Source organism: Triturus cristatus, chromosome 3_1 (assembly GCF_964204655.1).
Source record: "Triturus cristatus chromosome 3_1, aTriCri1.1, whole genome shotgun sequence".
Classification (NCBI taxonomy): Eukaryota; Metazoa; Chordata; class Amphibia; order Caudata; family Salamandridae; genus Triturus; species Triturus cristatus.
The window spans coordinates 604,636,896-604,659,869 of record NC_140583.1 but is presented as its reverse complement, the minus strand read 5'-3'; the positions used below and the strand labels follow the sequence as shown (position 1 = coordinate 604,659,869).

General features: G+C 41.5%; 2 protein-coding genes across 6 annotated transcripts in view; both read left to right on the top strand.

The window, feature by feature from the left end:
- Window positions 1-4,689, top strand: part of LOC146860617 (uncharacterized) — a 62,022-nt gene extending 57,333 nt beyond the window's left edge. For all 5 annotated transcript variants that reach the window (XR_014979190.1, XR_014979192.1, XR_014979193.1 and 2 more), the window contains 3 exons: window positions 1,707-2,145; window positions 2,758-2,974; window positions 4,273-4,689. Coding sequence is in view for 1 of the 5 variants with exons in the window: in XM_085646360.1 (XP_085502486.1) it covers window positions 1,707-2,087 (381 nt within the window). In the remaining 4 variants the exon portion in view is untranslated. The remainder of the gene's footprint in view (window positions 1-1,706; window positions 2,146-2,757; window positions 2,975-4,272) is intronic.
- An 11,650-nt stretch (window positions 4,690-16,339) lies between these two features.
- Window positions 16,340-17,053, top strand: LOC146860616 (protein FAM200C-like). The gene has a single exon (XM_085646164.1). The coding sequence runs from the start codon at window positions 16,340-16,342 to the stop codon at window positions 17,051-17,053; it is 714 nt and encodes a 237-aa protein (XP_085502290.1).
- The last annotated feature ends 5,921 nt before the right edge of the window (window positions 17,054-22,974 follow it).

Genomic DNA, 22,974 nt, shown 5'->3' with positions numbered 1-22,974 from the left:
TGGGCACTGCTGGGAGGACTCTGCACCCACCCCTCCTGTGTCTGGGCACTGCTGGGAGGACTCTGCACCCACCCCTCCTGTGTCTGGGCACTGCTGGGAGGACTCTACACCCACCACTCCTGTCTCTGGGCACTGCTGGGAGGACTCTGCACACACCCCTCCTGTCTCTGGGCACTGCTGGGAGGACTCTGCACACACCCCTCCTATTTCAGGATATGTACGCTTAGAACATACACGGGTGTGGGTTCGCTACATGCATACGAGGTGGGGGTACGGTCTGTACATACACGGTTAGGGTGGGGGTACGCTCCATACGTACGCGGGTGAGGGTACGGGTCGTACTTACACTGTTGGGGTGGGGGTACGCTCCATACGTACGGCGGGTGTGGGTATGGGTCGTACTTACACTGTTGGGGTGGGGGGTACGCTCCATACGTACGCGGGTGAGGGTACGGGTCGTACTTACACTGTTGGGGTGGGGGTACGATCCATATGTACGCGGGTGAGGGTACGGGTCGTACTTACACTGTTGGGGAGGGGGTACGCTCCATACGTACGAGGGTGAGGGTACGGGTCGTACTTACACTGTTGGGGTGGGGGTACGCTCCATACGTACGCTGGTGAGGGTACGGGTCGTACTTGCACTGTTGGGGAGGGGGTACGCTCCATACATACGGGGGTGGGGGTACGGTCCGTACATATCCATCCCCACGCTATGTGATGCTTTTGCGGGCCGTACCCAGGCCTTTGCCACGTGGGTACAGCCGTCCCGCCATTGTTGGGATGACGTAGGTGTGGGCGTGGTACGACTCGTACCCACGCTCTTAAGGCGTGGGTATGGGACGTACCTGTATTGTTGTGTTGCCGGTTCGCGTCGTCAAGCACTTCCGTTGTGGCGGACGCTGGCTTTGCTGGACATGCCCCCACCCCCTCGTAGTGACCAGGGCCTGGGGGTCAGGTATGTCCAGGGCATGTGTGCTGTGTGAGTTTGGTGGGGGGTTTGTGGCCTGGCCCTGGTCCTGCCCCCCCCCTTTTTCCCCCCTCCCTTTGTTGTTCTGACCTTCTGCGGTGTCTGCGTCGTAACCTGTAGAGGAGGTCGACTGCTATGAGGGCCGGGATGACACGTAGGTTCGGGTCCATGTCTGTCCGTCGCGTGCAGGTACTCCTTGTTCGCGTCGTCCTGATTTCCCGGCAGTTTTTGGCTGCCGGAAAATATTCACCGTGCGGGATGACGTCGGTGCGAATCGTAATTCCTGGTTCGTGAATGGCAGGCTGCGTGCGTCCCGACGTCACGTCGGCGCTTTCCCGGATCACATTTGTATGTTTATTTTCGTCGGTCGGGGTTTTGTACGATTCGTACGGAAATGGGATTTCCGTGCGAATCGTAATTCCATGTTTGTATATTTTTTCGACCGGGTACGCGTCGGACGGAGAATATGCTCCGTCCGACGGTTTGTACCCGGTTTTTACCGGATCGTGATCGGCATTAAAATGTTCAAAAACTGCAGAACTTCTAACGTTCATAGAAATACAATTACAATGCATACAAATCATAGACAGTTACACAACAAACTACCAAATATTATTAGATCACATATACACAAATGAAATATTGCACAGCTATGGAACATTAGAATGCTATTATAGTGATCATAAAGCTTTATGGGTATCAATTTAAAATGCTAACATTTTTTCTATCATTTCAGATGCTGACTATTCAAGAGATTATTAATAAGCCAGCAGAAGACAACAAACCATATCAAAAGCCAATCAGAATCAAAGTTATAAAGTGTTCGCCGAAAACATACTACAAAAATGCAAACCAGGACAACAAAGTTCTATACCATTTGGCGTTAGCTGATGAAACTGGAAACATCAAAGCAACATGTTACCATGAAGACTTTTACAATCAAACAAAGGAAAGCAATGGTCTACTAATTTGCAACTTTCTAATCAAAAACAATGCAATAATCATGACAAAACAAACAACAATAAAAAAAAATTCCAGCTATACCACTCTCAGATTTCATGGTGAAAGAAGCAGAAAAAATATTGCAACCACCAGCACCACCAGCATCACCAATTAAAGCAATTAAAGAAGCAAGTTAAAAAACCCTAATGACTGTTTGCGGGACAATTGCAGAAGTAAGTCTCTACCTCTCTCTAACTTACTGTACCTCTAACTCACTCTTCCTCTACTAAATATTACCTCATCAAAATGTAACACACTCAACATCATCATCTATCTCCATAACCCTATGTCTTCATCAAACATCCTCTAACTCTCTTGATAACTCCCTATTATAGTAACTCTATCTAACTCTCTCTTGGGCTAGCTCTCTTTCTTTCTACCTCTCTCTCTGCCTCTGTATCTTTAAATACACTCTTTCTATAACTCTATATATGACCCTCTCTCTCCCTTTCCCTCTAAATACTTATAACAACATCCCAATAACTACCAATAGCTCCTTCTTAATATACCTCCAAAATACTTCGCCATTTCTCAATCTGTCTCTGCCTTTACCTCCAGCACACTATCTCTACCTTCAGCTCACACTAAAATTCACACTAACTCTCTCTCAAACTATTTCCATACCTTTCTCTCAGTATTTTCAAGCTCTATAATCATTACTAAAAAATTAATCTCATTCGATTAAAAAAATAATTCTAACAATTTTTCTCTACAAAATATACTCATAATACACTCTCAACTAACAACCACACAAAAAAATAACTATTCTAATTATTTTATTTCAGGAAGAAGAAATAAAGACAGTATTCATCAACCGACAAAAAACTTGCCTAAAATCTATAACAATAAAAGATGCCATGGATTTTGTAAAGATTACATTATGGCGAGAAGCAACGGAATTTCCCATAAAAATTGGAGAATACGTGACATTAACGCATGTCACAGTGCATGGATTCAAGCGACAAAAAAATATTAAATACGACAAGACGCAGCCAGATTCAAGTAAGTATACAAATTAGAAGTGTTACAAACCCTAAATAAAATGGGGTATCACTAACTCTATCACTAAATGTCTGTCTAACTCTTGCTCTTACTAACTAAATCACTAAAAATCTATATCACTAACTAATTAACTAACTCTCTCTTTCAATAACTAACTCTAAATCCCTCTCTCTCACTTAATAACTCACTCTCTCTCACTAACTAACTCTCTCACTAACACTCAATAACTAACTAACTCAATTACTCTCTCACTAACTCACTAACTCTCACACTCTCTTGTTCACTAATTAATTAACTAAATTACTGACTCAATATCACTCACACTAATTAACTCCCTATAGCTCTAACTAACTCACTACATCTCTCACCATCTCTCACTAGCACTCAAAAAATAAATCACTAAATACCGAACTCTCTCACTAACTAGCTCTCTCTCTCACTAACTCACTACCTCTCTCACAAACTAACTCTTACTATCTCACACTAAAAAACACTAACTAACTCTATCACTAAATAACTTATTAACTCTCTCCAAAACAAACTAACTCTCACTATCTCTCTCACTAAATAACTCTCTCACACTCACTCACTCTCTCACTAACTAACAAATTAACTAAATCTCTCAATCACTAACTTAATAAATCATTCACTCTATCTCTCACTAACTAACTCTCACTCTATCTCCCACAATAATCAACTAAATACCTCACTCTCTCAGTATCACTCTCACTAACTAACTAACTCACTCTCACTGTCAATAACTCACTAACTGTTCTACTAACTATCTCCTAGTCTCTCGCTCACTAACTTAATCAATAACTAACTCAATCTCTCACTAACTAACTTACAAACTCAAAAAAACTCTCACTATCCCACTAATTACCTGTCTCTCACTGAGTCACTCACTCTCTAACTAACTAATTAACAAATTCTTACAATCACCAACTACCTCACTCACTCTCTCTATCACTCACACACTAAATAACTCTCTGTCTCTCACTCATTAACTACTAAATCTCTCACTAAATAACTAACTGCCTTACTCTCTCACAAACTCTATAACTAAATCACTCTCTTACTCAAAAACTAACTCTCTCACTAACTAAATATCAAACTATCTCACAATAAATAAATTACAAACTATATCACTCTCTCTCTCAATAACTAAATGACTCTCACTCACAATTACTAACTCTCTCACTGTTTCTATATCACTAACTAACTTTCTCTGAACTAACTCTAACAAAAAAAATATATATACCAACAAAACTAATATTTACTTTGCCATCTATTTACAGGTAACAGAACCACCACCAGAAACAATACAAATAGAAATATATGGCATCGAAAAAACGGAGCAACAAATAAGTACTGTAACAACACAAGTACAAAACACTGAAACATTTCAATCAATGGAGATAAGCAATGAACTTCTCATGGAGTGGTTTATGATTACTACAGATGAGGAAGACTTAGCGGATGTTCTTATGCACCATTTGCCGCAAACATGGGAAGTGATCTTTTGCAGTGGTATAATTTTTAAAATATTAAAAGATATTGCACCAGAAAAAATGTTTTTAAACACCATGCATAAATATACAACATAAATATTTAAAGCAAACGATTACCTTACTTTAAAGTTGAAAATGCAAATTTGAATTAAAAAAAAATCTTGACTCTGTTATTCATTAAAAAAAAGATTATGTTTAATTGCCAATTTTTTTTCAGAGAATACTTTGCTATAACTCATTCTCATTCTCACTAGCTAACTAACTCACGCACTAACTTGCTCAATCAATAACTAAATCACAAATTCTCTCTTCATCTCACAAACTCACAAACTAAATAACTCTATCAAACTCACTCACTCTCACTTACTAACTAACTAAATCTCACACTCTATCATTAACTAACTGAGTCTCTCGCTAACTATCTCAATCTCTATCTCCGTCACTAACTCACTCACTCTCCTACTAACTCAATAACTCGCACTAACTCTATAAATACACTATTAACTAAATCTCACACCCTGTAAATATTGCCCTGGGCCAGTTGGCACAGTGTATATTATGTGATTACTATTCTAACATGTTTTATGATAATACGAAGGTTATTCTTCATATAACCTTGTGTAGAGTTCCTTTTGTGGTGTCACTAGTATGGTGTTGCTGTGTGCATGTTGCGCAAACGCTTAACACATTGCCTCCAGGAGAAGCCCGACTGCTCTTGCCAAGCTACCAAGGGGGTAAGCAGGGGTTATCTTTGGCGTGTAACTCCCTTGCCCTGACTAAAGTGGTGGTCTCTGCCTGGCTTTGGCGCAAGCCTTAGCCAACCAGAGATCCCATTAACATTCTAACTAAATAAATAATTACTTCTCACACTAACTAACTAACTAATTCACTATCTCACATACTCACTAAATCTCTAACTCTCTCTCTCACTAACTAACTCAATAAATAACTAACTCTCTCAATCTTTCGCACTAACAGGATAACTAACTCTCAAAACCACACACACTAACTAACAAACTAACTCTTTCACTTAATAAATCACTAACTATCACTATCTTAAAAACTAAATAACTCTCTAACTAACTCTATAAAAAAACCTAACTATCACTCTGTCACGCTTCTCAGTTCTCACGATGCACTCGTCCTCCATAGGTCCCCTATATCTCTACCTTCGCAGTTTGCTTAAAGTAAAAAAAAAAAAGATACTCTAGGCACTCTATCTAGTCCTATCGTAGTTGTTATACCACTTTCAAACTTTATACTTTAATCTACCCCTAATAGCCACTATATATTCTGCTATTTACTGTCCTTCTACAGATTTAATATAGTATGCTTTCTTCTCTAATATCATCAATTTAAAAAAAAAAAAATTACTAAAGATTTTTTTTAATATAAATATATACCTTCAATGGTTCTACTTTAATTTACACGTTCAGAAACTTCACAAATGGTAAAATAAGCAGCTTTACATTCCTTCAACTCTTACACTAAAGGCTACTCTCCATAACTAACACTAGGATAGCTGAAATGTTTTCTTTATCCTATTCATCGATAAGGGTTCTTTAAACAAGTGCAAAGTGCACACTATAATTTGTGGTCAACATATACCAGGCCAACCTCTAACATTTATAACAATGCAAATTAAAATTACAAAAACCATTCATTCAAAACACTCTCTTAAACATTCACATAGCCAATAGGTCTTGCCTTTAGGACCTTACAAATGTTTCACCATACAACAGTTCATAATATTACAACAACAATATTAGACTGCATAACTAAATAATTATAATGTCCCAAAAGCAAAACATATTGCCATATACAAAAAGACCTAAAAAATGTTAAGTTATCCCGAACAATATCCTTTGTGCAAAAACAACAACTGTTGCATAGCTAAAACCTTATAAAATCCAAAAGGTGAAGACCTGTTGGCTATGCCAATGCTTGTTTATTTACCTATCCTCAACCTTCTCTGCAGCCACCTGCATCCCTCACCCCTCCCAGCACTTCACCCATGCTGCCCTGCACTAATAAGTTGTCTGATGCCAAAAAGAGCAGGTTTCATATTGTAATCTGCTCTCTTTGGTATCAGACACCCTCCTGTTCCAGGCTCTGCGCTGCTTTAGACTCTGCAAAGTTACAGACTGTGATATAGCACAGTCTCCAGCAGTGACAGAGCACAAGCCTTCAGTATTTTTGTGGCGGGCACATTCTTTGCCCACCGCACAAATATCGCGAATTTTGAGGTTTTGGGCTGCAAATTTTGCATTTTTTTGCGGTGAAATTTGCCACTCAAAGCCGCAAAATCCTGGAGGGTCTGGATAGTTTGTGCATGGATGGATGAATGGGTGGAGTTTGTGGATAGATAGGAGACAGTCGTCATTTGGAAACAGGCTAGCACAGGCATAAGCATGTATCAGAGAAACTCTGGCAGCTGGTACAAGCATCGCTGGACTGGTTGAGCTGAGAACAGCCCAAGAGTAAGAGAAGGAGAGGGCAGAGTACAGCTAAAATTAAAAGGGCAGTTCCGCCGAGACAGGAGCTCGGGACAGGATGGGCGACGAGCGGGGCAGAAAGTGAACAGCAAGAGATAACAAGAGCAGCCACTGAGATGCAGACAAAGAAGACTGTTTGTACAATTGAAGGGGCGTCATGGAGGTTGGGAACACGAGAGGGGATGAAGATGACTAATTATGAGGAAAATGAAGGTCGGCTGACTCTAAGCCAATAGATCACACTCTTGAAGATGCTGCGCTGTTGATATAAGCTACGGAGTGCAGAAAGACTGAACCTGTTTTGGTGATGAACGTACTAACCAACACCAACTGTGTTAAAAAAAAACTACCAGAAATGCCAACAAAAAGTTTTTGTAACAATTACAGCTTCTTTTTCAGCCTGGACTCTATCCTACTTCCTGGGAATGGGGAATTAGTTGTAAGACAGGTGGTTCACCTAGTTCACGGGTACTCATAGTACGGCCTGTGGGCCGCCAGCGGCCGTGTGGACCTTGTTGCCATACGAGTTTTTCCTGTAAAGTTTAAACAGAGAAGATGGCCGCAGGAGCATACGTTGTGAATACGTATTCAATACGTATTCACAACGTTTGCTCCTGCGACCATCTTCTCTGCTTCTCTGCTTATGATTGCCTCTGATTGGCCTGAGCCTCTGAGAAATAACACCCGGCGCGAAGCACAGGCCCTTTAAAAGTCAGCTGTAACTAGTGCTTTTACAGCTGACTTTTAAAGGACCTTTTAAGAAGCTTCCTGTGTCCATGATGACGACGTCGACGTCCTCCTAGCCCGCAGCCCTGGAGAATCTTCACTGCAGCCGGAAAACCTCCAGTGTCGCTAGTTTAGCTGCAGGTAAGTGTAACTGCAGGCAGTACTATGGGTCACAGACATTGTTGCCTATTAGGTTGAATTTATCAGCACTATTATGATTATCATATATTGTAACATGCACGTCACTTTTTCCTTTGGTAAGGTATCGTTGGCTATTGTGAAGCGCTCTGACACCTTCGGATAAAGTCCGCGCTATATTGAAACGCATTAAATAAATAAAAAATCACTCGTCATGACCCGCGGTGTCCTCCTCTGAAGCTGCCCCCCTTCCCCTCCTCTGAGTTATCTCTCCGGGCTGCGGCTGGTTCGCTAGTTTCTGAAGCCGAGCCCCTCGGCTCTAGTTATGCTTAAAGTCCCCCCTTAATGGACTCGGTGAGAGGCCCGTCAGTCCTCTTAGAGACCCCCCCCCCCGCCAAGTTTCTGCCTCGGAAACTAGGCCAGAGTCTGCCTTCTGCCTGTTCACAGCAAGACAGCGGCTAAGACTGTTGGATATTGATTGCAGCCCCCGTGGCACAGTGGCCCGCGTGCTGTTGTCATTACAAGGTCGGGTCTATGGTGGAAGAGGCAGGGGAAACCCCCCCCCCTTCTCTTAATGCGTGCCTCTGCAGGTGAAGCTTGTTAGGATGCCTCCCCAGAGAGGCATCACAGTGACCCTGCTTACAGGATGTCTTCAGGTGTCCAGTGGTGCTGTTTTGTTGTAGGCGGCAGAGTGGGAGTTTATTATTTACCTGCTGGAGTCATAGGTTGCTGGAAGGGATGCGTCATACAGCCATCTAAGTGATCTCTTGTGAACATTAGGGAGTTTCTTGTCATTATTTGCTTCAAATGATTAGTATTCAGTAGAAACGAGAATTACATTTTGAAATTGGAAAGGACAGTGTTTGTCAGAAATTGGATGTGTCTTTGGAACCAGTGACATTTAGGGGTTCAAATGGGGATCCTGATTGTTGATGTTTAATATAGGCCTGCGTCATAGTCTTTCAAGTGTCAAATCAGATCCGTAGCAGCTTGCATGAGTGCCACCCAGTGAGGGCCTTACCAGCAGCATACGCAAAATGATGACTGCCCCCACCCCGCCCAAGCAGAACGTCTGTAGTGAGGGGACCGGGACACCAATATTTCACAGAATTCATAGGCCGTTGAATGATGCGACTGCTGGGGTTGGCCCAACCTTACCACATCAGCTGAATTATCCTTCCATCCTCTGGGAGAGTTCCTGGCAACTTGGCAAGAAAGGATGCTAACATCTTAAAAGTCTATATTTGTTTAGCAAAGAGGATTCAACTTGTTCACAAGCTGTATTACAGTAGCTAAGATACAGAGGCTTACGAATAATAAACAGAAAATACTGTGGGCTTGATGCTTAGGTTACGATTGTTGTTATGTAATAATAGGTGACGTCGTATGGGCATTCTAAGTGATGTAAGGTTGGCAGTTGAAGGGAGCTTTATGATGATGGTGACGTGTCCTGCCCTGCTGCTGCATTTCTACTCTTCAGACTGAAGGATTATGCAGAGTATTTTCTATCTACAAGTCGTACATTATTCAATACAACAGAAAAGCATTGAGTCTGGGTGGAAGGGTGGTAGGAATGCTGGCTGTGAGTATCATCTCTCTTTCTCCCCACCTGTCTCACATGCCATTGTAATAATGTTAGATCAAAACAGGAACTCACATATGAGAAATGGGAGTGGTGTCACAGCTAGCTGGAGATATTTAAGAAACTGCATTGGTTGAATTATATAATGTAATAAGCTGTAACTGGCCAATGAAATGCCAAACAAATACTAAAAATTGGGATGTTTTGCTCTTTCTGGCCACACCTGACTCTGCCCACTGGCCCAATCTTCTGGTTATTCCCGCCCTCTGATTCTCCGCCCGCTCTACTAACCGCCACATGAAACCTGGCCCCTCCCCTCGCCCATCCCCTCTCTACAGGCCTGACCATTGTAAACAGAAAAAGAACAAAACGGCAAACCAAGGTCAACCACTTCCAGTCCATGTATAGTTGTAATTTGTATGATGGTGCAAACTCTTCCCACACCCGCCGTCCAAGGGTGTAATATAGAAGCCTAAGATAAAGAAGTTGGAAGGTGCACTCGTTTCAGAGTCAATGAGATGAAGTGAGTCGCTTGTTCCTTATAAAAATCCTTTTTATTCAACAAATTTGTTCAAAACTGGCACACAGCCAACGCGTTTCGTTCCCATTTCATTGCCAGAGGGAACTTCATCAGGGCTGTAACATTATAGATAAAAGACAACATAAATACAACGTGACAATTAACACCACAAAAATAATAATTCAACAGAACACAGATATCATACATATAGATGACCCAACAACAAGCACATGTTACTTATGTAAAAATGCAAAGAAAAATATAAAAAAATATATAAAAAATGTTTTACAAACGAATGCAAAAAATGGAGAAACAATCTTTTGTACATATGTTTCATACCATTGGGATGAAATGATAAAAATACCATGTGGGACAAAAGCATAATTGACAGTATTCAGATGACAACTATTTTCCAACAAACATGTAACAATAAACAGGGACAAGAACAATACATTTGAGAAGTAATATGACCGTATAAATATATGGCAGACCATTTAGGTCTAAGGAAACCAACCACATACTACTCTATAATCGTGATATAATAAATATCACCCTATCAACATCAGTAACAAAGTGATTACAAAATTATTGCACTTGAGTTAACCATATATCCGATAGCTACTTTAAAAAGTTCTCATCTCCCAAAGAGTTAATCCACAGTTAGCCTCAAATGTAAAGGGCAAGTAGAGAGCTGTCTCAAACTGAACAAGTCCCAATCAAATTGTATAACCAGACTTATCCACTCACTATTATATGGTGAGACGGAGTATCTAGAGCGTGGAGACAAAAAGAAAACAAGGGGCTGCATAGAATGAGAATAAAAATTGAAAAATAAAAAAAATATATAATTGATTAGCTTGAGAGTAAAGTCACTAAATAAAAAGAAACCTGTTAGGGAAATTCTCACCTATTAAATCGTTGATCCACAATTAGCCTAAAGAATAAGGAGTGAATATAAGGCACTTTCAGTCTCAAAAATCACAGTCGGGTTGCTTGAAAAGATTTGAAAACTCATTTATAGTAGGTGAGAAGGAATATCTAGAGCAAAGAAACAGAAAAAGAAAAAGCACCAAAAACTTAAGTATGATCGAACAGGTATTTGTATAATATGTAGTAATTTATAACGGGGAAATTGTGCTAAAGGCTGCATCATTAATAAATAATTAATTAATCCCTGGGACACTCTCTTATGCCATGCAGATGTATCTGCGTTCAACATAAAGATGCAAATGCACCAAATTGAAATATTAATAAACCACAACATATATGATGCAAAAGTTCCCACAATTAACGAGGCTTTCTAAAAAACTACTTAGTAACTGATCATCCGGCGCAAAAAGCAGTAATAAAAATGCCACCATATCACTTATGTTCTATACAACAAACGTGAGACTCAAAAGCAAAAGCGCATTTCACATACTCAAACAAATACTAATAAAATGTTTTATTTCAATATATCTTCTATACTTGGAGCACTAGAGATAAAATCACTCGTGGCAGTAATGCTCATTTCTTAACTGTAATATTATACTGAAACAAGGCAAGTGAAAAGCATTACAGAGCGATGTGCTTGATATTTGAAAAAGCTGCCGTAGGCTAAGTATTAAAGTCACTCGCGGAAATAGGAATCTCTAAAGCGGCAGAAATGATCAGTACTTAAGTGTCATATTGTATACAGACGGGGCAAGTAAGCATTACAAGGCAAGGATTGTTCTTTGTTCATTGAATAAAATTGCCGTAATATAAGTCCTGAAATCACTCGCGAAAAAGAAATTATTTCTCGAGTGTATATTTACTAACAATTAGAACGCGGCAAAAATAAATTCTTACAAAAATTAAAACGGGAATTCTAAAATACACATAATATAGCAAGCGAGGAAGTCTTATGCTAAATGCTGGATAAGTGGAAACGGGCCTATTTTCGGTCGCTTTCAGAGAGTGTTCCTAAAAACTCATTTACCTGTAACGAGTAAAGTTTCAAACGGCATGATAACCGGCAGTAATGAATAGAGGGGAACGCGCTCTTCTTTTAAACCCGTTAATCATGGGTGTGAGAACGGAATCGTCGAGTCATCTGATCAGAGGAATAACCAATGGATGAGAAGCAGCTAGGCTGCAAGTAACCTGAGTAGGAAAGCACTGCAGCCATCTTAGAATGGCACAGAGGAGTCCAAGAATGAATGAGAGACTACACCATTCATTTGATAAATGTAAAGAAACAAGAAAAACGAAAACAATTTTAAACAGTTGTAAGTGAATAGCAATAATGATGAAAAGTTATAAACCCCTTATTATGTCTTGGCAAAACATAAATAATAAAAGATGAAAACGGCGGCCATCTTGAGATGGTCAGAAAGAAAACCAAATAAAGCCTGAAAAACCAAGATAACCTAAAGGATAAGAACGGTGGCCATCTTGGAATTATCAGATAGAGACAAAAAATATGAAAAGAATCAGTAAATCAATATCCTATTAACAAAAAATGGGGGGTTTATAGTAAAACAAATCTATTAACGTGAAAGTACAACCTAAATATCAAGAGTGAGGGAAGTAGGATGTTTTCAAAAAGCAGTGTCCCGAGTAATGGGAAAATAAATTGCTTCATATTCAGAAACTTCAGAAGTAACAGATAAGAAGGGGAAAAAATTATTTTATGAGTTCACATGAATAGTAGTGCCCTCTATCAGATTCATTCAAAGTGATCAATTGGAGGAAAGATGAATTATCCAACAATGATCATTCTAAGAAGTAGTGTAATTCATTATCAGTATTATGGCCCATTAAAGTTGCTCGAAGGCGACAGATCCATTTTGCTTCTCTTTGCCTGACCATAAGTTCATGATTACCACCCCTAGTTCCTGCTGTAACATGTTCGATGCCATGGAACCAAAAATTGTTGTCAGGATGTTTTTCTTTGTAATGATTTGTAAGTGGGTAGCGACTATCAGATTTCAAAAGCGCCCTGCGATGTTCTTGAATACGCACTTTTAGGGGACGTATAGTGCTTCCAACATAAATGATACCACAGTCACAGCCCAATACATAAATCACATGTGTGGTATTACAGTTTATGAATTGTGAAATTTTATAAGGACAAGAGTTATTGTAGGCAAAATCAGTGATCTTATTTCGCCCAAAAGGGCAAATATTGCAAGAGGTGCATGTATAAAAACCAAATGGTCTGGATGTTAACCATGTATCGTGCTTTTGTTTGTTTGTTACATAGCTAGGGCACAGAGCGTCATGTAAGGTTTTTCCTCTGCGGTAGGTTATCAAAGGAACCTCAGAAATACAATTCTTGAGGCCTGGCACATCAAGCAGTAAGCCCCAGTTCTTTTTTATAACATTCCGAACTTTAAGGCTATTAGTATTAAACTGCGTTACCAGGGAGACCCTTCTGTTCATGGTAGGTTGTTTCTGTTTCTTAGTAGTCTGTCTTAGTGTGAATTCCCTAGTCAGGTTTTTTGCCTTGACCATGGCCTTGCTGACAATGTCTCTTCTATATCCCCTCTTGAGAAATCTTGTTTCACAATCCTGCAAGTTCTTACGGTAGGTGTCCTCCTCACTACAATTTCTGCGGATACGTGTGATTTCTCCAAAAGGGATATTATTGATCACCGAACGCGCATGTGCACTCGCAGCGTGAAGAACACTATTACACGCTGTATCCTTCCTGTATAGTGTGCTTGCAATAAAATGATCTTTGATGTAAAAATGAATATCAAGGAAATTAATCCTGGCTTTGTCACTATTCATTTCCGCGAGTGACTTTAATACTTAGCCTACGGCAGCTTTTTCAAATATCAAGCACATCGCTCTGTAATGCTTTTCACTTGCCTTGTTTCAGTATAATATTACAGTTAAGAAATGAGCATTACTGCCACGAGTGATTTTATCTCTAGTGCTCCAAGTATAGAAGATATATTGAAATAAAACATTTTATTAGTATTTGTTTGAGTATGTGAAATGCGCTTTTGCTTTTGAGTCTCACGTTTGTTGTATAGAACATAAGTGATATGGTGGCATTTTTATTACCGCTTTTTGCGCCGGATGATCAGTTACTAAGTCGTTTTTTAGAAAGGCTCGTTAATTGTGGTAACTTTTGCATCATATATGTTGTGGTTTATTAATATTTCAATTTGGTGCATTTGCATCTTTATGTTGAACACAGATACATCTGCATGGCATAAGAGAGTGTCCCAGGGATTAATTAATGATTTATTAATGATGCAGCCTTTAGCACAATTGCCCCGTTATAAATTACTACATATTATACAAATACCTGTTCAATCATACTTAAGTTTTCGGTGCTTTTTCTTTTTCTGTTTCTTTGCTCTAGATATTCCTTCTCACCTACTATAAGTGAGTTTTCAAATCTTTTCAAGTAACCCGACTGTGATTTTTGAGACTGAAAGTGCCTTATATTCACTCCTTATTCTTTAGGCTAATTGTGTATGAACGATTTAATAGGTGAGAATTTCCCTAACAGGTTTCTTTTTATTTAGTGACTTCACTCTCAAGCTAATCAATTATATATTTTTTTTATTTTTCAATTTTTATTCTCATTCTATGCAGCCCCTTGTTTTCTTTTTGTCTCCACACTCTAGATACTCCGTCTCACCATATAATAGTGAGTGGATAAGTCTGGTTATACAATTTGATTGGGACTTGTTCAGTTTGAGACAGCTCTCTACTTGCCCTTTACAATTGAGGCCAACTGTGGATTAACTCTTTGGGAGGTGAGAACTTTTTAAAGTAGCTATCGGATATATGGTTAACTCAAGTGCAATAATTTTGTAATCACTTTGTTACTGATGTTGATAGGTTGATATTTATTATATCACGATTATAGAGTAGTATGTGGTTGGTTTCCTTAGACCTAAATGGTCTGCCATATATTTATACGGTCATATTACTTCTCAAATGTATTGTTCTTGTCCCTGTTTATTGTTACATGTTTGTTGGAAAATAATTGTCATCTGAATACTGTCAATTATGCTTTTATCCCACATGGTATTTTTATCATTTCATCCCAATGGTATGAAACATATGTACAAAAGATTGTTTCTCCATTTTTTGCATTCGTTTGTAAAACATTTTTTATATATTTTTGTATATTTTTCTTTGCATTTTTACATAAGTAACATGTGCTTGTTGTTGGGTCATCTATATGTATGATATCTGTGTTCTGTTGAATTATTATTTTTGTGGTGTTAATTGTCACGTTGTATTTATGTTGTCTTTTATCTATAATGTTAGAGCCCTGATGAAGTTCCCTCTGGCAATGAAATGGGATCGAAACGCGTTGGCTGTGTGTCAGTTTTGAACGAATTTGTTGAATAAAAAGTATTTTTATAAGGAACAAGTGACTCACTTCATCTCATTGACTCTGAAACGAGTGCACCTTCCAACTACTTTATCTTAGGCCTGACCATTGTATCTGAGCCTTTCAGATTCCTTTAGTTTGACAGCTGCTCCACACCAAATAGCGCTGTCCAGATTAGCTCCTTCCATATGTGTTTCTACTCTGTGTCCTTGTACTGTGTGCATGCCGGGTCTGGTGGCGCAGTGGACTAATGCGTCCGCTGCAGGGGCCTGTGTTCTACCTCATGGTCACAGGTTCAAATCCTGGTGGGTCGTGCCTTTCATCCATCTGAGGTCGATAAAATGAGTTGGGTAGCAGTAAACATCTATTATTCAGCGCCAAGATACCTATGGGTGAACTTGTGCTTGTATATACGTGTATGTGCATGCCATTTATTTCAAATCCCTATTGAGTGACACATTTCATGCATAAACCACTGGCTTTAGGAAAGCCTCCTGTTTTTCATGTACAGGTTTACCCATTACTTTGTATGTTTAAACAAAACATTACTTTGGTGTTGCTCACAGATCTGTTGCAAGAAGTGGTGTTGGTCCATCGGTCGTGACGTGGTGTCTGTCCAGCGGTCATGACGCAGTGTCGGTCAATCGGTCGTGGGGCTTGACGGTCCGTCGGTCATGGGGAGGTGTCGGTCCATTGGTCATCTGGTGGAAAATCAGATTCCTGGTCCTTGTTACTTATTGCATAGTAACAAACTAGCTGGAGAGCTCCGCAATGGCCTAAAGTCCAGTTTCCAAGCCTTGCAAGCGACCCAGATCGATACAGAGCGAATGCAGGACCTTCCAGGAAGCATGGGAAGAAGAGTACTTGTTTGTAGAATGTCAAAAAGAAAAAGCCACCTGTTTGCTTTGCAAAGAGAAAGTAAATGTTCTTAAGAGGTATAACCTGGAACGGCACTACAAAACGCGGCAGTCTGGATACACTGAGAACTTCCCACTGAACTCAAATTTACAAAAGTGGCATCGTTGAAGCAAGCACTTCTTTCCCAGCAGAAGATCTTCCTTTGCCAGATGAAGGAATCTGAGGCTGTAACAGAAGCGTCTTTCAAAATATGCTACTTGCTTGCCAAACACAAAAAAACATTTTCAGATGCAGAGCTGGTGAAGCAATGTTTCCTTTCAGTAGCCAAAATTTTATTTGACAACTACACTAATAAAGCCAGCATTTTAAAGGAAATCGGTGCATTGCAGCTATCGGATTCCACGTGTGCACGCAGAATAGAGGCAATGGGACAAAACGTCCAGGAGCAGGTGATCAAAGCAGTGAGAGAGTCACCGTTCTTTAGCATTGCCATGGATGAGTCCACAGACATAGGCGATGTGGCCCAGTTCTTAGTTTGGGTGAGGTATTTGGACCAATCGCTTCATCCCAAAGAAGAGCTCCTTTGCCTTCTACCACTGCAAGGGCAAACAAGAGGAGAAGATGTACTGGACAGCATGTGCAACTACTTTAAAACAAATGACATACCACTGAACACTCTTGTCAGCATAACAACGGATGGGGCTCCTGCCATGGTAGGCCATGACAGAGGCTTCGTATCTATGCTTAAAAAGAAGCTCATAGGACAGACTGTGATAGACTACCACTGCATTATTCACCAGGAAGTGTTGTGTGCAAAATTAAAGCATGGAGAACTGAATAATGTCCTAAAAGGTGCAGTGAAAATTGTTAATTTTATCTGTGCTAAAGCTTTGAACCATAAACTTTTTAAAGCAATGCTGTAGGAATCTGAAGCGGAATATACCGACGTCTTGATGCATACTGACTAAGCTAAGCAAAGGGAAGGTTCTGGAGCGGTTCATCGCATTTCTTCCTGAAATTGAATTCTTTGTGAACAGTAAAGGCCAATCGTTCCCAGAACTAACGGATGTGAAATGGCTTGTTATGCTCCATTTTCTTTCAGATCTTTTCACACATTTTAATGCTCTCAATTTGACCCTGCAAGGTAAACAACAGCTTGTGTGCTCCCTCGTGAATGGTATTTATGCTTTTGAAAGTAAGCTTGTGCTATTCAAAGAACAACTGGATGATAGTGACTTCACCCACTTTCCAAAACTGTTGGCTGTGATGCAGAGGTTTCCAGATGCACAAGAAATTCTGTCAAACCTCGACCCTGGTGCATGACTTGAGGAAATTTCTGGGGAGATCAAAAGACGATTTTCGCAATTCAGAGCCCTCACCCCTCTGTTCAGGCTGGTTGAAACCCCCTGGATGGTGAGTGCATGGAATCTTGATGTTGTTGCCCTTATTGGCATGGAAAGGGCTCAACGCAGAACTAGAGCTCATTGACATGCAGCACAATTCAGCCCTCAAAGCATCTTTTTTGGGGCAAGCACCAGAAGAATTCTGGAAAATTGTGCCCCCTGACAAGTTTCCTCTACTTTTTACAGTGGCCCAGAAGGTACTTTGTATGTTTGGGTCAACATATGCTTGCGCATGTTGATTTTGCACAATGGGACTGTTGAAGAGCAAACTCAGAAATAAGCTTACAGACATACATCTGGAACAGCTCTTAAGGCTTGCCGTTTCCAACTTGGTACCAGATTACAGAAAACTAATTGGTGACATGAAATAAGTTCGTAGTGTTGTCTATAACATACCTATTTTGGGGACTCTGAAGCCTGTGCTGCATTGGCATGTGCTGAATATCCGGTTGCTGCAAATTGCCATGCAATCCCACTTAAGATTGCTATTGTCTGCTAATAAAAAAATATTATAAACGTGCTGCATGTAGTTACATCTGCTTTGGAAATACAGCATTGTCTAGTAATGTTTTGAAACTGCAGTGATTTTTTCCCCCTCTAGCCCTGCCCCCACTGGCCCCGCCCCCAATGACTCCGCCCCCACCGGTGTGGCCCTCGGCCACAAACCACACTTTAAATTTGGCCCCGAGAGAAAGTTTGTGAGTACCCATGACCTAGTTTATGGATGGCAGATCTCTCATCTTCTGATCATGCAAAATACATGATGGATCTGCCATTTCCTTTGGCCTTCCTCAGTACTATTAGCAGCAGTACTTTTAATGGGCAGGTAATGTCAGCTACTGAGTACCTGCACTTCTTCAATTGGAAAGGGACAGCACCTGCACTCCTTAGCAGGGCTTCAATACTCTTAATCTCAGAGTACCGACACTTCTCAGTTTCAAACAGGTACTTGGGGAGTGGAGTTGCCACCTGGCCGTTTTTTACCTGCATGACTAGTATCTTAATATCCCAGCAGGTACGAAAATTGGGAAAGTAACCCAAAGCCGGTATTTTTCTCCTTTGACAGTGTATAATTAAAAGAGTAATTATAAGAAGAAAGCACTTTAAAATGTGTTCTGTGGATTCCTTATGGAAACCTGACTGATAATTAAAGTAAAGCAAGATAGAAATGCTATCTTAAAAAAGAAGAAAACAGTCAAATGTATTTAAAACACTATTTAAGTATCATATTTCAGCCTTGCAGAAACTTTAAGCATGAACACATGGGTAGTATTTTTCTCTCGGAACGGTGGCAGGCCTATCAGGTATTGTGAGCACTTGCACTTCCATTTTTCTATTTCAAGACTTGGTTAACAACAGTGCTTTAAATGGGCCAGTACTCACCGGTACTGAGTACCGGAACTTCCGATTTTTTTTGCCCTCAGTACCGGCACTTCTCTGTAGCCAGGGAGAGTACCGGTACCCTGATCCACAGCACGGCAGGCGCAGGTTAGGTTTCTCCTCTAGGGCAGATTTCGCTCGGCTTCGCAGGAGCATGTAACTAATTATGTGTAATGGGTTAATCTGTTTTAGTGCCATAAACGTATTTCTCATGTGTTTTGACATGTGCTACAACTGCTACAGAAGTCATTAGGTACGATCATATATTGCTCTTCGCCCCGCCCACTTGCCATGCCTCTACCTATTCTAATGAGTACCTGCACTTATTTTTTCCCATTTAAAGCACTAGTTAGCAACACTCTTCGCTCCAGTGAGACTAAAGTGCCAACTGCCCAAAAACAGTGTGCTTCCGGGTTCCTTCTACCCGCCTCCCGTCAAGTGACGTCGCTGCTTGCTTAGCCGTGGTGCTGAGGGGATGCATGGGGGCAGTGCTTTAAGTGGGTTGAATAAACGGGGGTCTCTCATAGGGGCGTGGCCAATGCAATTAAGGGCGTGGCTTAAAGAAACGTAAACTAAAAATCTGTGCTAGCATAGTGTGCCACCTGCCATGTAGTTTGCTGTTTCTGTCATTGCATCCAGATATATGATACAACTAGTAACATCATACCTACAACAAGTTGGGACAATTGGTTTGTCAATGGTTATTCGTTGCATAAGATAAATAAGCAGCAACTATGGCTTGTATATAATAATGAAAAAGCTTCCACTTAAAGCCCTGGTGACACCACCACAATGTTGCTGCTCCTGGGTTTCAAAAAGAAAAGGGAAATCCAGTGAGAAAATGACTCTCTTTAAAGGATTTCCCTTCCCCTACAACGCTCACCTGGCATGATGTCATGCCGTAACTTCTCCACTAGTGAGCAGCGTGAGCACGCGCACAGGATGTGCCTGCTGTCACTGCAGTCCGGAAAAAAATGAACCGCAAACAGAGCCCGAAAGAGACCCGTTTCGATGCCTCATTTAAAAAAATGCCGGTGCTCAGACCCGGTAAGACCCGGCCCACTTAAAGCCCTGCCTGGGGGTATCCAGTGACACCCTAATCGGCGATCTCCCTCAAGACCAATTCTCGGTCGAGACTTCGGTGGTCTCTTCCTCATTGACAACACTACAGAGAAATTGTTAGGGAGCTGCAGAAACACGTTATTAGTTCCTTAGGAGACCACACGATGGCACTGTTAACTGACATTCAACCACTTCTATTGTTGAACAGAGTTGACTGGTAACTCAGTGGATGCATGTCGTAGAAGTTAATACGCCTAATTAAAGTGCACCACGGCTGCTGCGATTTATATCTTCAAACAGGAAAATTAAGGAAACATCCTTTCCCTATTTTTTTCCCCACAGAACTGGGGAAGGATTTTTTGACTTGTGCAAGTACATGTCCTTGATGGTAAGTAAGGTGCAGCAAACACTTTTTATCAAAGTATTATGAAAGCAGATTTGTGGAGGTGGTAAAGTTTGTGCATATGTGTTGGGTTGTACTTAGTTGTGGTAGCAATGAATTGTGTCGGTTTTTTTGCTGATGTTTTTTAGTGTTACATTAGAGCATTGCTTCGTTGTTCTCTGGTCGTTGCTTAGTTTTATATCATTATGTTGTTATATTGTTTTCTTTAGCGATGTCAGCATATGCGGCTTCGCTTACAGTCAAAAGCAGCACATTCATTTACATTTACATTGAAGCTGACAACAGAGGCCTCACTTGCCCAATGAGACTACGTATTCTGGAACTCTATGGCACAAACAGACACCTCTGTGGCTCTGATTAACCTAAAGTGCCCAAAGAGTAGGAACCTCAGTGCCTATAGGTGGAAACGGACCCGAGGGCTGTGGGTGGTTAATTGATAGGGGGGGGGAGGCGGGGGGGGGGGTTGTTACTGTGTTTTTCCAAGGTGGGCGTGAAGGCCGATTTGCTGTATGCTAATTTACCACGTGCAAGGTGCTAAAATACTGCTGCTTCAATTCCCCGTCTACCAGTCAGCCCAAAGCGGTGGCAGAGACCCAGCTTAAATGAGCACTTCCACCCTTTTGTGATATGACCACCCCCAGGCCTTTTTCAGGGTCACTGGGCAGGCAATGTTACTGGCCTCAATCTGTGGGAATTAGAGTCGTTCACCACCAGTCCTGTTACTGGGCCCAAAACGCATCACCATGTGCACCCCTCAAGCTCTTGACCCTCAGGTTGGTGAAGTCGAGCAGTCAAATGAATCCTGAGGGCGGTGGTGTGGGGTTAGAGACTCAGCACTCAACCAACATCGAATAGAAGTTAACAAATCATTGTCCCGCTAATATTTTATTTCTATTCACACAATGAATGCACATGTACAGGCATAATACACACTGGTGATGCTGTCAGCACAGGCACGCTGCCCCATTGGTTCCTGATCTGGCCACCGAGCAGAGAGGTTGGTGCTATGGTTATGGCCCAGCCGACATGTTTGGGCTTTCACGCCAAGTATGCCAGATCCTGCCACTGGACCAGAAATGGCAGCGCCAGCACCAGTGAAGAGGAGCGTGTGAAGTGGACCTGGTCATCACGTTCATCACGTTTCAGCTGGTCTTGCAGCTTGGGTTCTTTTTCAGGCCTAGCCACAACCCACCACCTCGACAACCAAGGCACCCCCTTCGAGTCTCCTTGTCCAATTTTATCATGGCGCTTGAAAGTCTTTCCTTGGGTTTCCACTGCGACAGCCGGCGGCTTCTCCCAGTGCTGAAATACTTTGCGACAGCAGAGATGGCTTCCTCGGAACTCGCTCTGTGGAGTTCCATCCTCGATACCGGTGTGGGTGCCTCTTCTGGGATGCACTCAGCACTCCAAGCCTCACCCAGAGCACAGTGATGCATGTCTCTCCCATTACTTCTGCTGCATCTTTGGCAGGGCACGAGTCCTAAAAAAAGAAGTGGGGGGACGCTGACGTCACGACAGGAAGTGACATCACGAAAGGTGGCTCGCACCATCAGACACATTGCCTCCCCTCGCTCACCCCTTAGATGCGATTGCATCAGAGAAGCCAGCGCGTAAGCAGCGTTCTGAATGAACTCCGATCTCGCTCCAGAGAGGCCAAAGAGTGAATGTGTGGCTGCATTTGCTCCAGTTACCGAGCTCCCGGTAAAATAAGTGGGGGGACGCCGTCCACCCGCGTGGTACCCCGACTCGAGCCCTGATCTTTGGGTTGTCTCCCGCTACTCTTAGAGCATTAGATTACTGCTCTATATACTCTGGCGGTTAGTGTGCTTCTCTTACAGACGGACAAATCTGTCCAGAATTAGGGTATATTATTAGTACACGAAATCGTGCTTTGTCTACGTTGGTTTTATTTGACAAGAAACCAATTGAAAGAGTTTTATTTTAAAAATAAAATAAAACTACTATTAAGAACAAAACTTTCGATAGGAGCAGCAATGTACAGAACCATTGAAAAAATATATATTTAATTTGCATATATCTATGTCTTTCAGCAAGTGTGGCTTGGTAAAGCCTTCAGCAGGCGGCGTTACAATGACACCTTCAACACCTGAGATTGCACTGGATCCTTGAGGCGGAGTGAACACCCACCTGTCTGACATCTGTAGTGTTGTGGGCCCTGGGCCCACATGCTGCCAATAATGGACACAGACGCAGTGTGGTTGGGTACTGGAAAAGGACCAGGGCACGTGCGCCCGGTCCCTTTTATTAGCAGGGTCACCTGACTGGTGACGCCTGTGATGGCTGGGTGTTAGTGTGGGTGTTATACAGGGTGAAACATTATAACGTGTCCAACAGGGCACTACATCCCTCCCAAACTTTAATGGAAAAGAAACAAACAAAAGTCCAACCTTTAAGAAATACAAACAAGAATGCACAGCACCAATGAGTCTCTTCAGGCCCTCTGCCGGGCAGTGTTGGAGCTCTGGACTGTATGGTCAGGATGCTTTAGTCCACCTCGGCGATGTAGTTCAGACCAGCCTGGTCTCGCTGTGTTGGAGTCTATTTACAAAGTTCAAAATAGAGGTGCATCTGGAGC